This window comes from Hemiscyllium ocellatum, chromosome 6 (genome assembly GCF_020745735.1).
Source record: "Hemiscyllium ocellatum isolate sHemOce1 chromosome 6, sHemOce1.pat.X.cur, whole genome shotgun sequence".
NCBI lineage: Eukaryota > Metazoa > Chordata > Chondrichthyes > Orectolobiformes > Hemiscylliidae > Hemiscyllium > Hemiscyllium ocellatum.
This window is the reverse complement of record NC_083406.1, coordinates 75,250,443-75,272,892: the sequence shown is the minus strand read 5'-3', so window position 1 is coordinate 75,272,892 and position 22,450 is coordinate 75,250,443. Positions and strand designations below refer to the sequence as shown.

The 22,450-nt window shown below is 39.3% G+C and overlaps 1 protein-coding gene across 1 annotated transcript in view; it reads right to left on the bottom strand.

The window, feature by feature from the left end:
- Positions 1 to 22,450, bottom strand: part of dync2h1 (dynein cytoplasmic 2 heavy chain 1) — a 561,613-nt gene that overhangs the window by 167,127 nt on the left and 372,036 nt on the right. The window contains exons 74-76 of the mRNA XM_060826048.1: positions 21,190 to 21,267; positions 12,138 to 12,269; positions 4,773 to 4,845 (exon numbers count right to left, since the gene is read on the bottom strand). Coding sequence (XP_060682031.1) covers positions 4,773 to 4,845; positions 12,138 to 12,269; positions 21,190 to 21,267 — 283 coding nt within the window. The remainder of the gene's footprint in view (positions 1 to 4,772; positions 4,846 to 12,137; positions 12,270 to 21,189; positions 21,268 to 22,450) is intronic.

The window sequence follows — 22,450 nt, the reverse complement described above, 5'->3', positions numbered from 1 at the left end:
GATAGAGGATTGGGACAAAAGGGGCATTTTCAGGATGGCAACCAGGGACTTAAGCTGAGGTCACAATTATTTACAACATGTATTACTGATTTTGATCAGAGAAGCGAATGTATTATCGCTAAGTTTACAGATGACACAAAAATAGTTAAGACACCAGGCGGGGAGGACAAAGGAATATAGACAGGTATGTGAGTGGACAAAACCTTGGCAGATGGAATGCGTGGAAAAAAAAAAGTGAGATTATGCCATTTGGCAGGATGAATAATAGAGAACAACTGCAGAAAACCCAGCATGGTGGGAATTGTGGGTCCTCATGCATGAATAAAAAAAACTATCAATAAAGTTCAGTGAATAATAGGAAAGGCAAATAGACTGTTGGACTTTATTTCAAAGGAGATGGCATATAAAAATAAGTTGAGCTAAAACTACACCAGGCACTCATCAGATCATAGGTGGAATACTGTGAACAGTTTCAGCCCTTATTGAAGGAATAACGTGCTTACATTGGAGGCAGTCCACAAATGGTTCATTAGTTTGATTCCTGATATCAAGGGACTGTTTCATGAGAGGAGGTAGAGCAGGTCGGGCCTTTACTCATTGGAGTTTAGAACAGTGAGAGATAAACATATTGAATTATATAAGATATTTAAGGGACAAGGCAGGGTAGAAGCTAAAAGGTTGTTTCCTCTTAAAGGAGTGTCTAGGACTAGATGGCATAATCTCAGAATGACAGATCACTCCTTAAGGCAGAGATCAGACTACAGGGTGGTGAACCTATGGAATTCTTTATCACAGAGGGCTGGAGGCTCCTATATCTAGACATGATCAGGATTTTCAAGGCTGAGACAGACAGATTTTTAATCAATAACAATTATGGGGAAAAAGCAGAATTATTAGATGAGCTATAATTGTGTTGAATAGTAGAGCAGATTCGCTGGGCTGAATACCTACTTATTGCCATATCTTATTGTCATATAATCTTCATAGGGTATACTTGCAACTTGCATCCTAAGTGGTTGGTTTTGAACTTTATTGAAATAATCGCTCCTAATAAATCACAGACAGTAGCACTTACAAGCCAGACGTGCATTGTTGAGTCAACAGATCCTGGACGTTACCAGCATACTTCATCTGGAATTCTGGGTCCGAGACATATTACAACAGTACAACAGCAACTATACTTAAAGTAAGTGAGGTTGTGAAAGGTGCAACATCAATGAAAATCTTATTTGTTTTCATTACTCTCTTTGAAGCTAAGAATGTAATTCAAGTTCATTTCTCAGCAATGCGTGTTTTTTACCATTTCAAATATTTCTTTTATAAAGATATATAGTTAATAGCAATGCTGCAAAGGCACAGCAAAGCAGACAGCACCGACAGAGAGTTCAGATTAATCATGCCTTGTCAGAGTTGGAAAAAGATGGAACAGGGTTTAAGCAATGTCTATTGTAACTTTAATTTGTGCTAATTCGAAAACAAAAGGTGGCCAACCTGAAAAGGGGAATTTTGTGGGCTGAATTTTCACTCTCGTGGGCAGAGTTAAGTAATTAATTGAGACTTTTACAGGGATGTCCATAATTGGCATAGTGACAGGCTCCTCATCCACTGAAGGATGGTATGTGCACCCTTGACATTAGGGAGAGACAATTAGAACTGTCTAATTTGAAAGAAACAGCAAGGGAAAACAGACTTGACCTCTTTCCAATTTGTCTAAAACTTTCATCCAGTCATCATGTTGTGGGTGGACGTCAGGATATCCTCTAAAACGCAGTTTGTCACTCCTATATCTAGACATGTCTGGAGGACTCTATGCCTATGCCTGGGACACTGTTTGCTTGATTTTTTTGCAAGAAGCATATTTTCTAATCTACTTGTTCAGAGATGTTATGACACACTTCTGGAGCAGGTTGGACTTGAATTCAGGCCTCCTTGCTCAGAGATAAGGACACTACCACTGAACCACAAGCACCACTAACATCTGCTGGAGAGTAATGGTGAGGCAATTTAACTGGCCCCTCTCTTAATTGGCCTTAATTCGGACTTTAATGAACTTGATCACCTGCCTGCGGGAAGATGGATCTCACTGCAAGCACAGATCTTTAGGTGGCACTGAGTCAGGAAAACAGCATGCTGTCCAGTTCAGTTAATATTTGGCCACCCTACCCAGGGATTCAGTCAATTGCTGTCACTACAAATGCTGTGAGACCTGCAAAATATTGCCAGCATCTTCAACTTTTTTTTCAGATCTCCAGCATCTACAGTGTTTTGTCTTTATGTATAACAACAGCCACCATGTTTGTTCTCCAGATAGGTGTATGAAATATGTAATAGTTCCCAGGTATATTTTCATCTTCATTTTCTTATGACTACTTTATGAAAGAAATTGACAACTTTGAATTGTGGAATTTGACTGATAGAGTCAGCAGCAAATCCATTTCCTTTGGCCCAAGGGAGAAAAATCACGTTCTGTGTTACTGGAACAGGATGAAATATCCTAAATCAACTGTAACTGATACCTCAAATATTCATTTAATCATTTCTGAACTGTAGATGGGAGACAAAAATGGGGATCCTGCAGCACAGAGGCTCAGTGGTTAGCACTGCTGCTTCACAGCTCCAAGTACCCGGGTTCAATTCCGACCTCAGGGTGACTGTCTACGTGGAGTTTGCACATTCCCCCCATGTCTGCGTTGGTGCTTCGGTTTCCTCCCACAGTCCAAAGATGTGCAGGTTAGGTGAACTGGCCAGGCTAAATTGCCCATGGTGTTCTAGGATGTGTAGGCTAGATGCATTAGTCAGGGAAAATGTTGAGTAATAGCATCAGGGAATGGGTCCTTAAATAACCTTGCTTCCTGTAAAGTTTCTATTTCATTTTCTCAATTTCTGTCTTCATCAAATCTGTACTGATGATGCCTACTTTGATAAAGGAGCTTCCAAAATGTCTGCCTTCTTCCTCAACCATGGATTCTCCAACACCATGGGTGACAGGGCCCTTAGCTTTGTCCGACTGATCCCTTGCACTTCGGCCCTCACCACTTTTCTTCCCTCCCATAACAGTAATAGGGTTCCCCTCATCCTCAACTAACACCACACCAACAGCCACATGCAAAGAATCTTTAGCTGCCATTTTCGCCACCTCCAGCGGGACACCACAATCCGATTCATATGTCCCTCCATTGTCATCCTTCGGCAGGAATATTCCCTCTGGGACACCTTGATCCACTTCTCTTCCACTCCCTACATGTCACTATGGCCTCACACCACCTTTCCTGACAATCACAACCTGTCCGTTTAGCTTCCCACGATCTAATGCCCCAGAAACACATTACAGGTAAAACAGCGATTTACCTACATTTACCTAGATCTTCTCCGATGTCTAACCCCAAACCCAACACACCAAGCCTTGTCGGCACATGGGCTTCTATCAGAAACATTCTATTGTCAGCTATTAATTGTCCTAATTAACAGCTATTAATACCAAGCACCCCCCCCCCCTTGTCTGTCCAACTGTTGTCCTCTCTCTTTAGGCTTTGTTATGAAGTTGAAGGCATGTACTGTACCTTTAAGAGAGAGTGAAGTTTGCAGGCACCTGCCATGTGAGTGACTAACAGTCTTACGGTGTACTGGAAAATTGAAAATACGTAATATTTGGCTGCTATGTTCACAACAGTTCAAATTTAACCAATCAGTTTAAATTATGCCCCAGGATACTAACATCCAATCAAATTTGATTTTTTTCTGTTTTGCCAACATCAAACCAATGAGATGATCTGATGTCTGGGGTTTAAAAAAGCAGACATTTTGAAAGTCAGTGAGAGAGAGACTGTCATTCAAAACACTCTCTATCAAAGGTATCTTTTGCATATGAAACAGCTTAGTAGCAAAAGACCAATGATGACCCAGGGAGATCTACAGCCAGAGGAAGACAGATACCAACGACGATAGCTGCTGTCTGGTTTTTGAAAAATAAGTTGATATAATTTTAATAGGGGCTTTTATTGGGTCAGTATATTGTTATAGAGTTGGAGGTAGATAACAGACCTTTAAAAGAAAGGAGGCTTAGAGTTGTAAATAGTTGTTCACTTTTAGAATTAATGAATAAAATGGATATTTTTCTTTAAATAGTGGAATTTGGGGTGCTCTCTGTCACTCATACTTTAACAGATGAGAAGGCGAGGTGAGCTTTTCAGTGTGTTTGGTTTAATTAGCAATAGGGTCCATCGCTATGTCATAACAGCTTCATCTCCACCATTTGTTCACTCCTCCCTCTTCCACCACCCTATCTTTAGCATATAAACCAACCTTTTCCCAGTTACAAGAGTCCCTGGGCACAAAATGTTAGGACAGCTTTCTCTCCTCACATGCTGGCAGAACTGCAGCGTTTTTCCAGCATTTTTTGTTTTTGTGTCGGTATTTATTTTTCCTGTTTAACAAAGTCTCAATAGTCAAAAAAATGCTTAACATTGATTTGAATTGCTACTGGAAACATTCTGAACATAGATAATAATAAAATAATACTTCAAACAGAAACAACTTACATTTTAGCAATGTAAAATCCAAAGCAGCATGTTCATCTCATATTGAGAAACGCCAAGAAAACAATTCAATAGATTCTTAAAATGTAAGCCACTGCATAGTGAAATAACAAGAAAATTCTATACATATGAAAACTCATCTTGAAAGTATTTGTAAAATGTTACACCAGTAACATAACTGATTTAAGAATAAATAATTACTACTGTCCAAAGCTGTCAAGCAAACATTATACTTACCAAGGGCTTTGGATGCAAAAAGGGCCATTGCACTTTGAAGTCTGTCTGGTCTTATTGCCTGAACGACGAGGACCTTTGAAGTAAAGAATATAAACAATGATGATGTGTGCAAAAGTTTTGAGAGAAAGTGATGTCTGTCATCGGAACTTGCAAGATCACTGAGTGCAATTGTAGGCAATGTTCAAAGCTATGACATCATTTTAACTGTTATTCATTCTCTAGATTTCCTGCCAGCTGAGAAAAAATGAAACTGCGAGTATAATTTAGTCTGCAGTTTAGACTGCAGACCCTAGAGATCAGAGTCAAAAAGTGTGGTGCTGGAAAAGCACAGCAGGTCAAGTAGCATCCCAGCAGCAGGAGAGTCAACATTTTAAGCATATTCCGTTCATCAGGAATGTGGGGTGGAGGGGGGAGAAAGGGGCTGAGAGATATATGAGAGGGGGTGGGGCTGGGGTGATGGTAACAAAGAAGACAATAGTTAGATGAAAGTGAGGGTGATGGTGATAGGTTGAAGCAAATAGATGGGAAGGAAGATAGATAGATAGGACAGTTCAAGAGGGTGGTGCCGAGTTGGAGGGATGGATCTGGGATAAGGTGGGGGAGGGACATGAGGAAACTGGTGAAATCGACATTGATTCCATGTGGTTGAAGTGTCCCAAGGTGGGTCCCAGTAGGGATGATTGATGCATGTGTCACGGAGATGTTCTGTGAAACATTCTGCAAGTTGGCGTCCTGTCTCCCCAGTGTTGAGGAAACTACATCAAGAGCTAATGACATGGTAGATGAAGTGTTTAGATGTGCAGGAAAATCTTTGCTGGATGCGGAAGGATCCTTCGGGGCGTTGGAAGGAGGTGAGGGGACAGTTGTGGGCGGAGGTTTTACACCGAAGGTGCCAGGAGTGGAGGGTGGGCTGGTGTTGGGGTTGGACCTAACGAGGGAGTCACAAAGAGAAGGGTCTCTGCAGAATGCTGAAAGTGGTGAAAATGGGTGGGGAGAGAAATATGGTGGTGGGGTCTGACTGTAGTTGGCAAAAATGGCAGAGGATGTTGTGTTGTATCTGGAGATTAGTGGGGCAAAGGTGAGGACCAGGGGGGTTCTAGTCTTGTTGTGGTTGGATGGGTGGGATTCAAGGACGGAGGTGCAACAAATGGAAGAGATGCACTGGAAGGTATTGTTGACCATGTGGCAGGAGAAATCGTAGTCCCTGAAGTAGGAGGCCATCAATGATGTCCTGGAGTGGAATTGCACCTCCTGGGAGCAGATATGGTGGAGGCAGAGAAATTGGGAGTAAGGAATAGTATTTTTATTGTGGGGGTGGGGGTTGGGAGGAGAAGTCCAGGTAGCTGTAGGAGTTGATGAGATGAAGTAGATGTCCGTGTTGAATCAGTTGCCGGAAATGGAGATGGAGAGGTCCAGGAAAGGGAGGGAGGTGTCCCGAGATGGTCCAGGTGAACTTGAGGTAAGGATGGAAGGTGTTGGTGAAGTTGATGAACTGTTCAACCTCCTTATGGGAGCACAAGGTTACGTTGACACAGTCATCGATGTAGGTGGGGAATGGTGCCTGGGTAACTGTGGAAGAAGGACTGTTTCACGTACATATGAAGAGACCATCCATTTGGTCCGACAGAAATGAGGGAATTCAAAGGAGAAATTGTCGAGGGTGAGGATCATTTCAGCCAATTGAATGAGTGTGTTGGTGGAAGGGTACTGGTTGGGAGAGGAAGAAACAGACAAAGTTGAACAGTTAATTCTCTCCACTCCTGGCACTTTTCCTTGCCACTGCAAGAGGTGTAAAATCCTCCATCCAAGGCCCCAAAGGATTCCTCCACATCCACCAGAGATTTTCCTGCACATCCAAACACCTCACCTACTATGTCCATTGCTGTTGATGTGGTCTCTTCTACATTGGGGAGACAGGGCGCCAATTTGCGGAATGTTTCAGAGAACATTTCCGGGACACACACAACAATCGACCCCACCACTCTGTGGCCAACCGCTTCAACTCACCCTCCCATTCACTGAGGACATGCAAGTCCTGGGCCTCCTCCACTGCCAAATCACAGCGACCCGACAACTGGAGGTAGAACACCTCATCTTCCACCTTGGGACCTTCCAACTACACGGAATCAATGTCGATTTCACTAGTTTCCTCATCTCTCCTCCCCCACCTTATCCCAGATCCAATCCTCCAACTCCAACTCTTGAACTGTCCTACCTGTCCATGTTCCTTCCCACCTATCCGCTCCACCCTCCTGTCCAACCTATCAGCATCACCCCCCACCTTCATCTACCGATCGCCTACCTAGCAACCATCCACCCAGCCCCACACGCCCTCCCATTTACCTCTCAGCCACCTTCAGCCCCCCCCACTCAGACATTCCTGTTGAAAGGCTTCTGTTCAAAACATCGACTCTTTTGCTCATCAAATGCTGCCTGGCCGGCTGTGCTTTTCCAGCACCATACTTTTTGACTCCCACTAACCTTTGCTTTTTTGGTTTTTCTGTGAAGGAAAATAGTGAATTCCAGCTACAAATTCAAGGATATTACAGTTCACAGTTGTTTGTCTGACTTATGTTCAATAACTAAACAAGCTTGTAAAAATAAACATTTTTTTGTTAAGCATTTCCATCTTCCCGAGGAGACTGCAGACCAAATTATAGCCAACAATCTGTTATAGAGCCATACAGTCATAAAGATGTATAGCATGGAAACAGACCCTTCAGCCCAACCTGTCTACACCAACCAGATATCCCAACCCAATCTAGTCCCACCTGCCAGCACACGTCCCATATCCCTCCAAACCATTCCTATTCATATACCCATCCAAATGCCTTTTAAAAGTTGCAATTGTACCAGCCTCCACCACTTCCTCTGGCAGCTCATTCCATACATGTACCACCCTCTGCGTGAAAATGTTGCCCCTTAGGTCTCTTTTATAACTTTTCCCTCTCACCCTAAACCTATACCCTCTAGTTCTGGGTATAGGATTTCCTTGGGACATAACCATGAAGTATAGTGTTTTGTGAAAATGTGTCCATGAGGTATTGAGATATATTTTTCACAAACTAACAAAAGGGGGTGAAAACATATCTTTTGTCAACATTCACTGGTAAAGGTAAATATCAATTTGCTCTATCTCCCAATGTTAATGGATCCTTACAAATATCCTGAATCGAACCTGTATCTGCAGAAAAACAAACCAATTCTTCCTTCAGCAATAGTCTATTTAAATTCCTTCATTTGTTTTTGAGTCATATTGTTTATGGACAATTATGTTAATAGTCTTAAAAACTGGGGAAGAAGTGTCATCACTTCCTATCTTCAGTGGGCAAGGTAAAAATTACAGTCTTACCTAGCCATTCTAATTATAACCTCAATTTCTATTTATTGGTTTATTCCATTCAACACAAAGGGACTGGGCCAGATTCTCGTGCGTTTGTCCACTTTTCAACCGGGCAGAAGGGCTTTAAAAATTGCAGGTAGATTTCACAGTCTCATGTCTGGCAACTTTTGCTGGTGGAGAATAGGGATCTGTACAGCAAAATTCAAGTCGTACTCCTGACCTTGCAAATTCCATTGTAAAAAGGTCATACGAGACCATCCACCATGTTAATGGAGTTGGGCTGGCATTTGCAGAGTTCATGTCTCATGTGTCCACAAATAACTATGGGGTCTCTCTAGTCATAAGTCAAACACCCTTTTACAAATAAGTTCGAAAGGTGTTTAGCTGAAGTACAATAATACAATTTGAAAGACGTTTCGTACTTTGGTTCAGACTTTTGTACAGTAAAAGGTAAGAAACCATTAAATTGATCAGAATTGTGTAATGTTTCAGATGAATTACAGTGTTTTGCTCAGTGGATAAAGTCCTCTTATGCATTCTACAGTATGGAGAATCAGATATTAAAGTAGAGGACCCTGTGATTTAACTTGCGCATTGATTTAATATTCTGACATCTGCTATGTCTTTCAAACGTTCTTTTGGTTTCTGATAAGTACAGAACCACTAAATAAAGATCAGGCATACAACATTCCCTTTGGAAGAAGGTCTTCTTAGACTTTCATCAAAAACAAATTAATGCTTTATTACTTGACACCTCTTAATCCAAATAAGCACGAAGGCATTGAAAAACCGCTTCAATGAAAGATAAAGTTCGTAAATTCGAACAAAAGTGCCAATTTATCAAAACTAGCTGTCCCTTTGAAGCTGTGTAGACTGCCACTAGGTTGACTTTATTAATCATTCTTGCAGCTCTGCAAAACATTCATAATTGAGGTTAATTGGCAAAACAAATGTCCAGACATCTGTTCATCCTGCATTTCTATCCCCATTTGTATTATTTATCAGCATTTCAAATACTTACCAGTGTTATTCTATGGTTTATGAGTTTTTTTTAACCTACTGAATATTGGGTGAAAGGCTTGAAGGATGCATGGGGCATGGAGGATCTATTGGGGTCAAGGAATGTAAGCAGTACCATGATAGTGGAATATGGTGATTGGAGAATGTGAGGTGAAAGAAAGATGATTGAACGACTACGCTGAAAATGAGGAAATATGACAATGAGTTGATTTCTAACTTGCTTGCTTTGGTATTCATCCACTTTAGTTGCCAACTTGGATCTGCTGTGGATAATGGGACTGGTAACTTGCCCCTGCCTGCTTATATAAGGTGAAAATACAATGGAAAGGCACAGGCATCATGGAATATGAATCATGGAGAAAGGAAAATTCCCAATTCTAGCCTGAAAGCAGAAATTTCAGGCCCATACGTTTCTTTGCCAACAGAATAGTCATTTAAACTGTGCAGTAAAAGACTTATTAACAATAGAAGTTAAGAAATTACTGAACTGTACAATGCTCATATGTTTTTGACATTACTTATACTCTTGGAAAGTTTAGCATTTTGTTTTAAATAATGTACAATGGAATAGCAGGTGTTGATGCTTCCATTTGACATTTGTCAACAATATAATTCAGATTACACTTCAAAAATTCATTAGTCATTAAGGGTTTCAGCAAATTCTCAGAACATAAAAGTTGTTTACAAATGCAAGGTCCCTTTTTTTAACCGAATGTATTCTCAGCAAATAAGGTCGAACAAGCAATGATCAATTGTGTTAAATATACAGGTACATAATAAGAGATTTAACCAGCTTCAAGCAAAGAAACAATAACAGAGAAGTCATAGAGTCACAGAGATGTACAGCACGGAAACAGACTCTTCGGTCCAACTTGTCCATGCCGACCGGATATCCTTACCTCATTTAGTTCCATTTGCCAGCACTTGGTCCATATCCCTCTAAACGCTTCCTATTAATATACCCATCCTGATGCTTTTTAAATGTTGTAATTGTGCCAGTCTCCACCACTTCCTCTGGCAGATCATTCTATACACGTACCACCCTCTGCATGAAAAAGTTGCCCCTTAGGTCTCTTTTATATCTTTCCCCTCTCACTCTAAACCTATGCCCTCTAGTCTGGACTCCCCCACTCCAGGAAAAAGACCATGCCCCTCATGATTTTATAAACCTCTATAAGGCCACTCCTCAGCCTCTGACACTCCAGGGAAAATAGCCCCAGTCTGTTCAGCCTCTCCCTATAGCTCAAACCCTCCAATCCTGGCAACATCCTTGTAAATCTCTTCTGAACCCTAACAAGTTTCACAACTTCCTTCCGATAGGATGGAGACCAGAATTGTACACAATATTCCAAAAGTGGCCTAACCAATGTCCTGCACGGCCGCAACATGACCTCCCAACTCTTACATTCAATGCTCTTGTTTGTGATATTATGGGGATGTTTTTATCATAAAAACAATTTCAGAAAATAATGTTCAGTTTTCACATTGCTGAACGTTCACAGGAACATCAACTTAAAAGGAAACAATATTTTACACTGCATGAGAAGACAGTGCTGATTGGTGAGCAAGTGATCTCTGATTGGTAGAGACATTGCCTTGGAGAATGCACCAGGTAAATAACAATAGGCAGTTAACTGCCAAGCTTTGGGCAGCACGGTGGCACAGTGGTTAGCACTGCTGCCTCACAGCGCCAGAGACCTGGGTTCAATTCCCGCCTTGGGCAACTGTCTGTGTGGAGTTTGCACGTTCTCCCCGTGTCTGCGTGGGTTTCCTCCGGGTGCTCCGGTTTCCTCCCACAGTCCAAAGATGTGCGGGTTAGGTGAATTGGCCATGCTAAATTGCCCGTAGTGTTAGGTTAGGGGTATAGGTGGGTGGCGGGTCAGTGTGGACTTGTTGGGCCGAAGGGCCTGTTTCCACACTGTAAGTAATCTAATCTAATCTTTGTGCAAAACTGAATCAGACAGATTTACTGTGATTGACTGTGATGGTCAAGGCATTGCCCTGAGGAACGACTATAAATGACTGTCACATATTATATTGTAGCGGCCACAATGTGTGCACCTATGATTTCTGTCTGCAAAGAATATAGCATTAAAATATCCTAATATATGTAGTTTCCAGTATGCACATCATACTAGTGCATTAGTACATCATACTCTAAGCATAACTGACAATCTTAAATTGTTGTCAGCATAATTCTAAGCACACTTAGGATTATTTGGAGATTTTTTATCTTTCACACCAACGAGTAATGTGCATAATGAGTTTTAGTGCTGGCGTCATGCTAGCTATGTAGGCAATATGTCCCATACACTGGTGCACTGTATCAAACAAAATGTCCCATAGTCGGTTTACAGCAGTTTACGTACTGACCACGCCCAGCCCAACCAACCAGATCTAGAAAACACAGTTTCCAACATTCCGTGATTCTGGAGCAGGATGGTGACTTTCCCTCCCTCAGGTATATTAGTGAACCAGATGGGATTTGCAACAACAATTTGATGATCATTATTTGGACTATTTTCCATTTCAGATTTGTTAATAAAATTCTCTCATCTTCATGTTGGAATTTGAGCCCATGCCCCTGGGTATTTGTCCCTGTATTTGGATCAACAATCCAGTATCATTACTACAATGTTACTTTTGTTTGAATTTCCTTTGAACATAACTCTTCAAAGAGTGCATAGGATCATTGTTTTTAACCATACTCTCTCAACTCGCCCTTCACACTTTTTTTTGGTCAAAATGAACATTCATAATATCAATAATTATTCACCAATATCATATGAATTTCACTAAATGACATAATATAGCTTTGAAAAATGTATAACAAACTAGAATTCAAGAGGTTAACTGTTTTTAATTGTTTTAATTATTTTTTCATGGTTATGCAATCTAAACAGGAAAATTACTAGTTATATCGCTATTTTCTTTACACACATTTTAACAGCATTAATATCTTTCTGTTTTATAATTACTCACAAAATACTGAGGCAACACACCTGTTGAAACAGTGATATTCTTCTTGTAATGGATGTTGGGATGTCTTGTTCACAGGTTGAACTTTGAGAAAAAGTGAGCCAAAGATCTATATCTTCTAAACAGAGTGTCTGATACAATACCGGAAAGGTGGTCTGGAAAAGGAATAGATTCTTAAAATTGCAAAATAATTCAAAATGTGGCTAAGCTAAACTATGCTGGGTTAAAATCATTCTTATTGAAATATTAATAAATAATCAATTATGTCCAAAACTAAAACTCCAATAATTTTTGATATCACATCGGGAGAAGCATTTGTTAACTTCAAAAAATATTTGACATGATGTAGAAACTTGGCGATTGCAAGAAATAATGAAACAAAAGAAATACTGTAGATGCCATGGCAATACCAAAGTTCATTCGTAGGTTTCTTCCACTAAGAATCTCTACATTAAAATACATACATTTACAATTTATGGCCGCCTGGCATTATCCTGAAGTGGAAATAATACAATTCTTCCATCTTCTATTTTAGCCTAAGTCTGAAGAATTCATGATGCACAGGTCCAGTTAAAGTTAAATAAATTTCAACAATGTGTTTTGCTCAAGTGTCCACTGACACCATGAGTATTGGAACCAACAATCAACCACTACCAGAAGTGGTGGAGGCCGAGTCACTAGAGATGGTAAGTTTTTGCTATGCTGATCTTTTATTGTCCAATGTATCTAAATTACCTGAATCTAGGTGCAATATGATTACTAGGAGAAAGTGAGGACTGCAGAATAGGTTTACTGTAATGAAAAGAAAATGGTGCAGCATTAAAAGTACTGATGTTTACATTGTACTGGTGTGGATAAATTAACATGAATATGGAAGATGTCCTTCAGATTTTAGTTGGTGTTTCTCAAAGCCTTCCAAAATGAGTTACATTGCTTGCCTTTCTATCATAGCACTCAACCACAGCTTCTCAAATTCAAAATTTGAGGTGAGTGGATAAATAATAAATAATTAAACTATGAGGTCTGATAACATAATTCAAACTACACAAATTGTGCAGTTTCCAAGTTAATAGTAAAAGCCAAGAGAAAACAGCACAAGGCTGGAGAAAGGTAAAGCAGGTCATGGAATGAAAACTTTTCAAAGGTTTCTCATGGCCCAAAAGGTGCAATCATTCTGATCTAACAAGGAAACCTTTGCCCTGGACTGACCAGCCAACCACCTATCCTCTGCTCTGTTTAGAGCAAAATTAGCCCAGGTGGTCTTTATGCCTGATTTATCATTCATCTTCTACCCACTGGCCAAGTTCAGTCTCTCTAGTTTCAGCTGGAAGACAGATTTGAATTACTTAAATGACACTCACCATTTAAATTATTAACACTAAGGAGCTTAGGATGTCTCCAGAAAAATAATGCACTCCTCCTGACAACTGAGGCACAGGTTAAAATCAGGGTTGAGGCATCAATTTTGAAAATCCAAACAAGCCACAACAGAACTTAGAACATAGAACAGTACAGTACCCTTCGGCCCTCAATGTTGTGCCAACCTTTTATCCTACTCTAAGATCAGACTCTAAGATCTTCCATGTGCTATCCAAGAGTCACTTAATTATCCCCAGTGTATCTGAATCTACTATCACTGCTGGCAGTACATTCCACGCACCCACCACTTTCTGTGTAAAGGACCTACTTCTGACATCTCCCTTAAACCTTCTAACAATTATCTTAAATTTATGCCCCTTGTGATAGCCAATTTCGCCCTGGGAAAAAGACTCTGGCCTTCTACTGTATCTATGTCTCTCATCATCTTGTACACCTCTATCAAGTCATCTCTCATCTTTCAGAATCCTCTCCAACACTCTACCCACAACAGCCTGTAATTCCCAGGATTATCCCCATTCCCCTTCTTGGATAAGAGAATAACATTTGCCACCATCCAATCATCCTGCACTACTCTAGTGGAAGTGAGGACGCAAAGAACATTGCCAAAGGCGCAGCTATCTCTTCCCTCACTTCCTGTAATAACCTAGGGTATATCCCTGATGAAGGGCTCCTGCCCGAAACGTCAATTTTCCTGCTCCTTGGATGCTGCCTGACTTGCTGTGCTTTTCTCACAACACACTCTCAACTAAGGTATATCCCATCTGGTCCAGTGAATTTATCTATCCACATGAATTTCAAAACTTTCAACACATCTCTTCTGAACAATAACCTGTTCGAGCATATCAGTCTGCTTCACGCTGTCCTCAGAAATATCAAGGTCCCTCTCAGTACTGAATACTGAAGGCAAAGTATTCATTAAGGACCTCCCCTACTTCCTCCAACAAGTTCCCTCCCCTACTTCTTCCAACAAGAACTTCACTCTGGCCATCCTCTTGTTCCTCACATAAATGTGGAACGCATTAGGGTTTTCCTTAATCCTACCCACTAAAACTTTTTCATATCCCCTTTTAGCTTTCCTAAGTCCATTCTTCAGTTTCTTCCTGGTTATCTTGTAACCTTCGACAGCCCTGTCTGATCCTTGCCTCCTCAACCTTAAGTAAGCTTCCTTCTTCCTTTTGACTAGATGTTCCACATCATTTGTCACCCAAGACTCTTTCAACTTACCATTCCTTCCTTGCCACGGTGGGACAAGCCTTTCCAGTACTATCAGCAATTACTCCATAAACAACCTCCATAGTTCTGTCGTGGATTTCCCAGAGAACATTTGTCCCAATTTACATGCCCCAGTTCCTGCCCAGTAGCATTGCAATTTCCCCTCCCCCAATTAAACACTTGCCCAAACCTTCTGCCCCTATCCCTCTCCAGGAGTATAGTAAAGGTCAGGGAGTCATGATCACTATCAACAAAATGCTCTCCGACTGAGAGATCTGACACCCGGCATGATCATTGCCAAGCATCAAATCTAATATGGCCTCCCCTCTAGTCGGCCTATATTGAGTCAGTAACTCCTTCTTGGACACATCTGACAAAATTTGTTCCATCCAAATTATTTGAACTGAAGATGTTCCAATCAGTATTAGGAAAGTTATAGTTACCCATGACAACAACCCTGTTACTTCTGCACCTTTCCAAAATCTGCCTCCCAACCTGCTCCTCCGTGTCTCTGTTGCAATAAAGTGACTACTCCTTTCCTATTTCTGACTTCCACCCATACTGACTCTGTAGACAAACCCTCCTCGACGATCTCCCTTTCTGCCGATGCGATATTATCCATGATTAGCAATGTCACTTCCCCACCTCTTTAACCTGCCCCACTATTCCTTTTGAAACATCTAATCCCTGGAACATCCAACAACCATTCCTGCGTCTGTGATATCCAAGTCTCTGTAATGGCTACAATATCATAGTTCCAAGTGCAGATCCATGGTTTAAGTTTGTCTTCTATATTTCTGACACTTCTCAAAATAGACACAATTCAACTCATTACACTGACTGCATTTTTGTCCTACCAAGTGCCTATCCCTCCTCATAGACTCTGCAGTTGTTTCTGAATGCTCACTACCTACTCCATTATCTGATCCATAACTCCAGTTCCCACTCCTCTGCCAACAGGTTTGATACATGGCTCTATCTGTTTATTAAGTATAGATAGAGAGAATTTTTAATAGAAAATGACAAGATGAATGAGATTATAGTCCAACAGGATTATTTGGAAGCACTAGCTTTTGGACTACCGCTCCTTCATCAGATGGTTGTGGAAGTTAAGATCATGCTCACAGAATTTATAGCCAAAGGAGTCTAGTATCATGGAGATGTGATGCATTGGAACACAGACTTCACACCTATTGTTTAAGAAGCTGAGCTATCTTGAGAATGTAATTTAAAAGAAGTTCTGGGATTTACATATCAAAGATCAGAAACCAACATATCCCATTATAAAAGATGGAAGTTTTAATCTAAGATTGTTTAGTGTATCACATCTCCATGACACTGGACTCCTTTGGCTATAAATTCTGTGAACTTGATCTTAACCTCCACAACCACCTGATGAAGGAACAGCACTTTGAAAATTAATGCTTCCAAATAAACATGTTGGACTATAACCTGGTGTTGTGTGATTTTTAATGTTGTCCACCCCAGCCCAATACCAGCACCTCCAAGTCAGGATGAATGAGTTCAGTCTGAGGGTCAAAAATACTGTTCAGAAGGCAAACTACCTGTATGCAAAAATTAAGCTGGTAGCTTTTATTTTCTATTGTAGCTTTATGTAAGACATTTCTCCCTAAATACATAACAAGGGCATTATTTTCATTATGAATATGCTTAACATTTTGAACTTAGAATAAAGGTCTGAGATATTGCATTAATGTTTCTGAGGACTGGACAGATGCCATGTGAAGGCATAATGCAAATTCAAAATCCCAAAAATTAATCACCAGAGCATTGCTATTCAATCCACACTTAAAGGTACAGATAAATGCCCTCAAAATGATTTGAAGCTTGAGTCAAAAGAATTTAAAGAATAAAAAAGCCCTAAAAATTTAACAACTCAGAAAGGAATGTAACTAAAATAAAACCCCTGTTGATCATTCTGAAATCTTTTTTACATGGCTGTGCAGTAATGATGGGCAACAACTAAGTGATGACAAATAATCTGGTGCTCTTTCTGACATTTTGTGAAACACATTACCTCACCACCTCCACTCCAGCCCATATCCTCCCCAGCTTGTGGAATTCTTAAAAGAATCAAATCACATGAGATGCTTCATTTTGAACAGCAGACCTCACAATGTTGGACGCAGATGGCAAGTTGGACAGTTTTATTGCTTTATCAATACTTGATATTCTTATTACGTATAGGTGCTACAATCTAACGGAATGGGTTGGAATTAGAAATATTACAGTTACAAAATCATAAAAATCTGCCATTTCCTAGAAAAGATTTTGCTACAGTAAAATACATTTAGTGCTAATGAATCCTTCAGCTTTTCCAGAAGCAGCATATTCTTATCTTTATGAGAGGATTAGTATCCTCCTTGACCGGTGCCAGTTCATATTATGCATTTGTATCAAAGGAAGGATAGATATTTCCATTGTACCATCCACATTGAAAGGATATCCCAAAGCACTTCACAAGCAAGTAAGTGAAATTGAAGTGCAGTCACTGTTGTAGGAAATTCCACATCTAATTTGTGCACAGCAAACTTGCACAGCAGCAAGGTGACAATGGCCAGATAAAAACCTACTTTATCCTAATGTTGATCAAGAGGTAAACAAAGGCCCTGAAACCATGGGGATTACTCCACTCTGATTTTGTTTTAACATTCTGCTACTGGATCTTGGCCCTCAGTTCAACATCTTATTCTCTCAGTGTAGCATTTCCTGAATACTACATTGGAGTATCAGTTTTGATTGACTGCATAGTTACAAACTTCCGACTCAGAAGTGACAGTACTTCCAAGTAACTCACAGTGACACCCACTAAGCTGCAGATCGCTGGAAAGTTGTCTCCAGTAGACAATTATAATACTTACTGTGAACAAATATTCATGTTATCTTGCACAAAATTGCAAAAGTTTCCTTTGTAAACAGGTTTTTCCATGCCTAACTCAGAGAAACGGTTGTAATTTTAAATTAACTATAGCATTAAAAATATGCTGTAGTTGCCTTACGTTTTGAAGTGTCTCCTTGCTTATTCATGGAGTTTCATTGTCTATTCAATGGTTTTGAACAGTTGTTACAGAGATTATGAGCTCATTTCATAAAATGGATATGATTATGAAGATGAAGGAGGTGAGGATGGTGTGAGAGTTGGGGTTAAAGTCAGCAGGTCCAACCGTATCTAATTAATATGAATAAAACAAGATCATAGTTCTACTGGTTAAGAACATGAAACATCAAATTTATTGGCAAAAATGTTGCAGAGGGGTGAACAGTAATTAGAAAGGACAGTTCTGTTGATCTAATAGCTGTAGAGTTTGTGGTGGGGCTTAACAATTATGTCTTTGATTTTTCTGATGGTTACAGTTGGAGGAAATTGATGATCAACCATGAATGTATTTCTCGCAAGCGTGCTTGATACAGAGAGACACTGTAGGGTCAAGAGCAGTAATGGAGGGGTAAAGCTGGGAGGTGTCGAAATACATGTCAAATCTAACTTCTTGTCTTCAGGTAATATTGTTAAGATACAACACATGGATGAGAAAGGCAACGATGTCAAGGATTGATAATGGAAGATCTCCAGACTAGTAATGTAGACAGGAGGAAAATCAAATGCTGGATGCATTTTTCTCTGGCCACATTTTCCTCTTGCTCCAATCTATACTCATCAGTAATTTAGCTTTCCAGCAAACGGGCAACGGAAAATGAAGTGATCTCATTTGACAATTACTCTGTCAAATAAAAATACAGTTTACCTTAACTTGAAACCATTTGATAATATAAAAACAACAAAAAACAAAATCTTAGGAAACAGGGAATAAAATCTAATACATGGGATAACTCAAACAGTAAAATGATACTGAGTATTTCTTCTAGGACAATTGTTGAGACTAACAAGTTGCTTGCGCAAGGTATTAAAGATCTCAGCATTAAAGAAAATTTAAGCTACTTGTAATACACCACAACTATAACATCTATCTCCAACTCTTTTGCACTGAATGAAGCATAATAGTTAAATTGAAATCTCAATGTAATGATATACACAGCAGGTATCAATTTTAAGAGTATGGTGTGGAGTTAATATGAAATATGAATACTGTAGAATTACTAAATACACAGAAGAGAGGAATTTAAATGTATGGAGTGGGGAGACTGAGTCTAGTAATGTAAACCTGGCAGTTAATCTTGCATGTTGGCTATTTTTAGGCATTGAAAAACACAGCAGACCAAATGAGAATGGCTCCCCACTGCAAATGTAAAAGCACCAAAATGATACAGAGGAAGTTAACACAACTAGATTTTCCATAATTGAATATGACAGAAATATAAAGATGCACACTTATTATTTGTGATTAACTCAATGATATAAGATTCAAATAATATATAAATTCAATAATCGTTCATATAAAATTTAATAAAACTTCTGTGTGTCCAGAACCAGTGAAAAATCTGCATTGTTTCTGACGAAGATACCTATTGTATTGAGTGTTTTCCTTATTTGGCCAATTCAGGCCTTCCTCAGGATCCCAGGGGATGAAATCACATCCATTGAGAGTTGCCAGCCAATCAGAGGGCGAGAATGGTTAGGGCAGGAAAAGATAATGCTCACCCACGCACAGAGGAGGAAAGGAAGGCAATGATGCATATTACAAAAAGGCCTCATCGGAGAGGAAGAGAAAACAGATCAGAGACAATGACAAGGTTGTGGCTTGCAGCATCCACTACAACCCCATCCAAAAACCACACTCCTACCTAATACCAGGTCTTTTAAAGTAGCACTAAATCCCTCTAAAAGGAATCCTAGCAGACAAGCTCACTAAATCCCTTTTCATTTATTTAACATATTCTCCTAATCAACCTGTTCAGAGATATTATTACACACCTCTGAAGCGGGTGGGACTTGAACCCAGGTCTCTCAGTTCAGGGGAGGGGATACTACCTCTGTACAACAAATGGATTCCTAAATATGGAATGCTTCATGAACTTGAATGCTATCCTTGCGTAATCATCGCTGTATTGTTCCAAATTTAATACATCAGCTGCCAAAGCAAGCACTCCACTAAATTCCTGTGAGCTTACAGATAATTGGTGTCAATTAATTAAATAATGAGTCTAACTGACAACTTCTTATGAACGTGTGGTTCCCCATTATCCTGTTGCCGGGAGACTGCCATGTGTGTTGTCCTGTGATTGATTGGGCATTGCCACCATGTTTGCCATACCATGGCTGCTTTAGATCCAGCCCTATAGAAATATAAATTTTACAACCTTATTAATGCGAATTGTGAGAGTGAAAATTAACAAGCCATTAAATCATTGGAGTTATTAAAGTCTTGTCCAATCCATAAACAAATATCGTCTGTGTACGGTTCAAATTTTTCTTTTCTAACTGCAAACATGAACGCATATTGTAAAATTACTATCAGCTATCAGTGATCAACTAACTCAGCACAGATGAAGGATTAAATTTGGGACAGTCTTGATTTGCAGAGCTCAGCTACTCTGACTTACTTAATCATGAGGAAGCAGTTAAAGGGATTTGCTTACTAGTCAGAAATATAAATAAATTTGCTGTGCTAAGATTCAACTGAATGTGAATGCCTCAGAAAATAATTAATTGAACATTTTTAACATTCCAAGGTCAAATTAACCTTTTGATTCTGAATCAAAAGTGGTGGTAAATAGATTTTATTGGGCTGAAATAGGTCACTAATCAAAATGAAAACAAAACTATGTTAAAAAAAAGCAAGTCTTAACTTCACATAAAAACATTTGGCACAGTTCTAAGCCTTGTTACAGATCTCAACCTTAAAATGGAAATCATCAAGTGTTTAAAAGCCTTAGAGGAACATACAAGAATTTCCTGAATAACAACATACAAAATGGTTGCTTGGTAGTACAAAATTGGAATATTACTGAAAAATGAAACATGTTACCAAAGCTTTTTGTCCTGCAATCTTCAGAAAAACTGCAAGAATATAGAGTTTCAAACAAAACAATCAGGAAAAAAGAACGAAGATCAGGAAGATCCTATTCCTCCCGGATGATGGGCCCATAAATTAATGGGCAGCAATTTTGTGAAGAGGTGGGAAATTTAGAGAGGATTTGAGGGGAAATATTTTATGGAATTCATGTTGAGTTCACTGCTTAGAATGGTGGTAGAGGAAGAAATCCTTATATTACTTAAAAATAAAGGGATATGCACTTGGAGTGCTGTTACCTACAAGGTTACAGACCAAGAGTTGAAAGTGATATTAAGTTAAATGGCTCCTTGTCAGCTGGCACAGACATGTTGGGTTAAATTACCCCTACGTACATTGCAAATTTCTTTTGCAACAATTAAACAGATGTCACAGAGTTCTAAATTATTTATACTTATTCCTACATGCAACATGTTTTTAAAGTTCAAGACTATCTCTGCAAGATACTACACAAGTTCAATCTGATTTTTCAGCCAATAACTTTAAAACGTACCTTTAAAAGGGCTACTCCTCCAACCCTCTCTTGGTCAATCCACGATGGAATTGATTCCCGTATTGATTTTTGATTATCCTAAAAGCAGGAACACAAACAAAAATTGGAAATCTGTTATTTGTTATATTTAATAAAATAAAAGGCCATTAAATAATCATTAAAACTTACAGCACAGAATGGGGTCACCTGGTTATGTGTGTCTGCGCTTCGAAAAAATCAGTTGTCACTGCTTGTTCATTATCTCTGAATTTCTTCTCCATATGCATCTGTCCGATTCCCTTTCAAACTTATTTATGGAATCAGCTTCCACACTTTTTCAAATAAAGTGATCCAGATCCATCAACTCAAGTGAAAACATTTCTCTTCATTTCCAAACTTTAGATTTTTTGCTGTGATTTTAAATCCGTGATTTGGTGATTGACTCACTCACCAGTGAGAACACCTTTTCTCTAATGTATCAGAGGTCTAATCATTTTGCAAATATCAATAAGCCAGTTATTACCCCTTTCTATTCTTAGGAAAAAAAGAGTCCTAATTTTTCCATTCTTCCTCTATTGTTCTTGCTAAGAGCCTGATAAATTACCTCTGTACCCCCTCTAAGGCCTTTGCATTGTTCATAGAGTGTAGTGTTCAAAATAATTCAGTGAAGGTGTAACCACTTATTTATAAAGTTCTGACATTGTGATTGTTTTTTTTATATATCCTAAGCCTCCATTTATAAAGCTTATCAGCCAGTCTTGCCATCTTTTAAGGATTTATGCAAGGTTTCTCTGCTCACCTACATTTTTCAGAATATATTACTTCTCACATAATGATGTCTTATTTTAAATAATTTTTGAAACAGACTCCTGGATCAGCCCTAGGCCTCAAGATGCAGCTTAAGAAAGTGGGAGGGACAGAATGGGACAGCCTGTTTACCAAGTAATCCATAATTTACCACAACTGCAAATATATCCCACATTTTCAGAGATCTAAATCCTAATATCTCTCTGCTATTGACCCAGTTAACTTCAGCAGGTTTAATGGCAAAGGTCTATTGGAGGAACATCCTGCTAGTCAAACTCGAAGTGTACCTTGACAGATTTTCTGTATCGATTTTTTCAGCATAACAATTTGAATGCCACTGTTTATCAAAATATATTAAAAATTCTAAAGTGTGCATGTACTTTACACAACAAAAGTGCATTTCTTATTATCACTCCTAAGTCACATTTTCCCATTTTCCTTATTAGGAATTCCTATCTTTGTGGTTATAACCAGC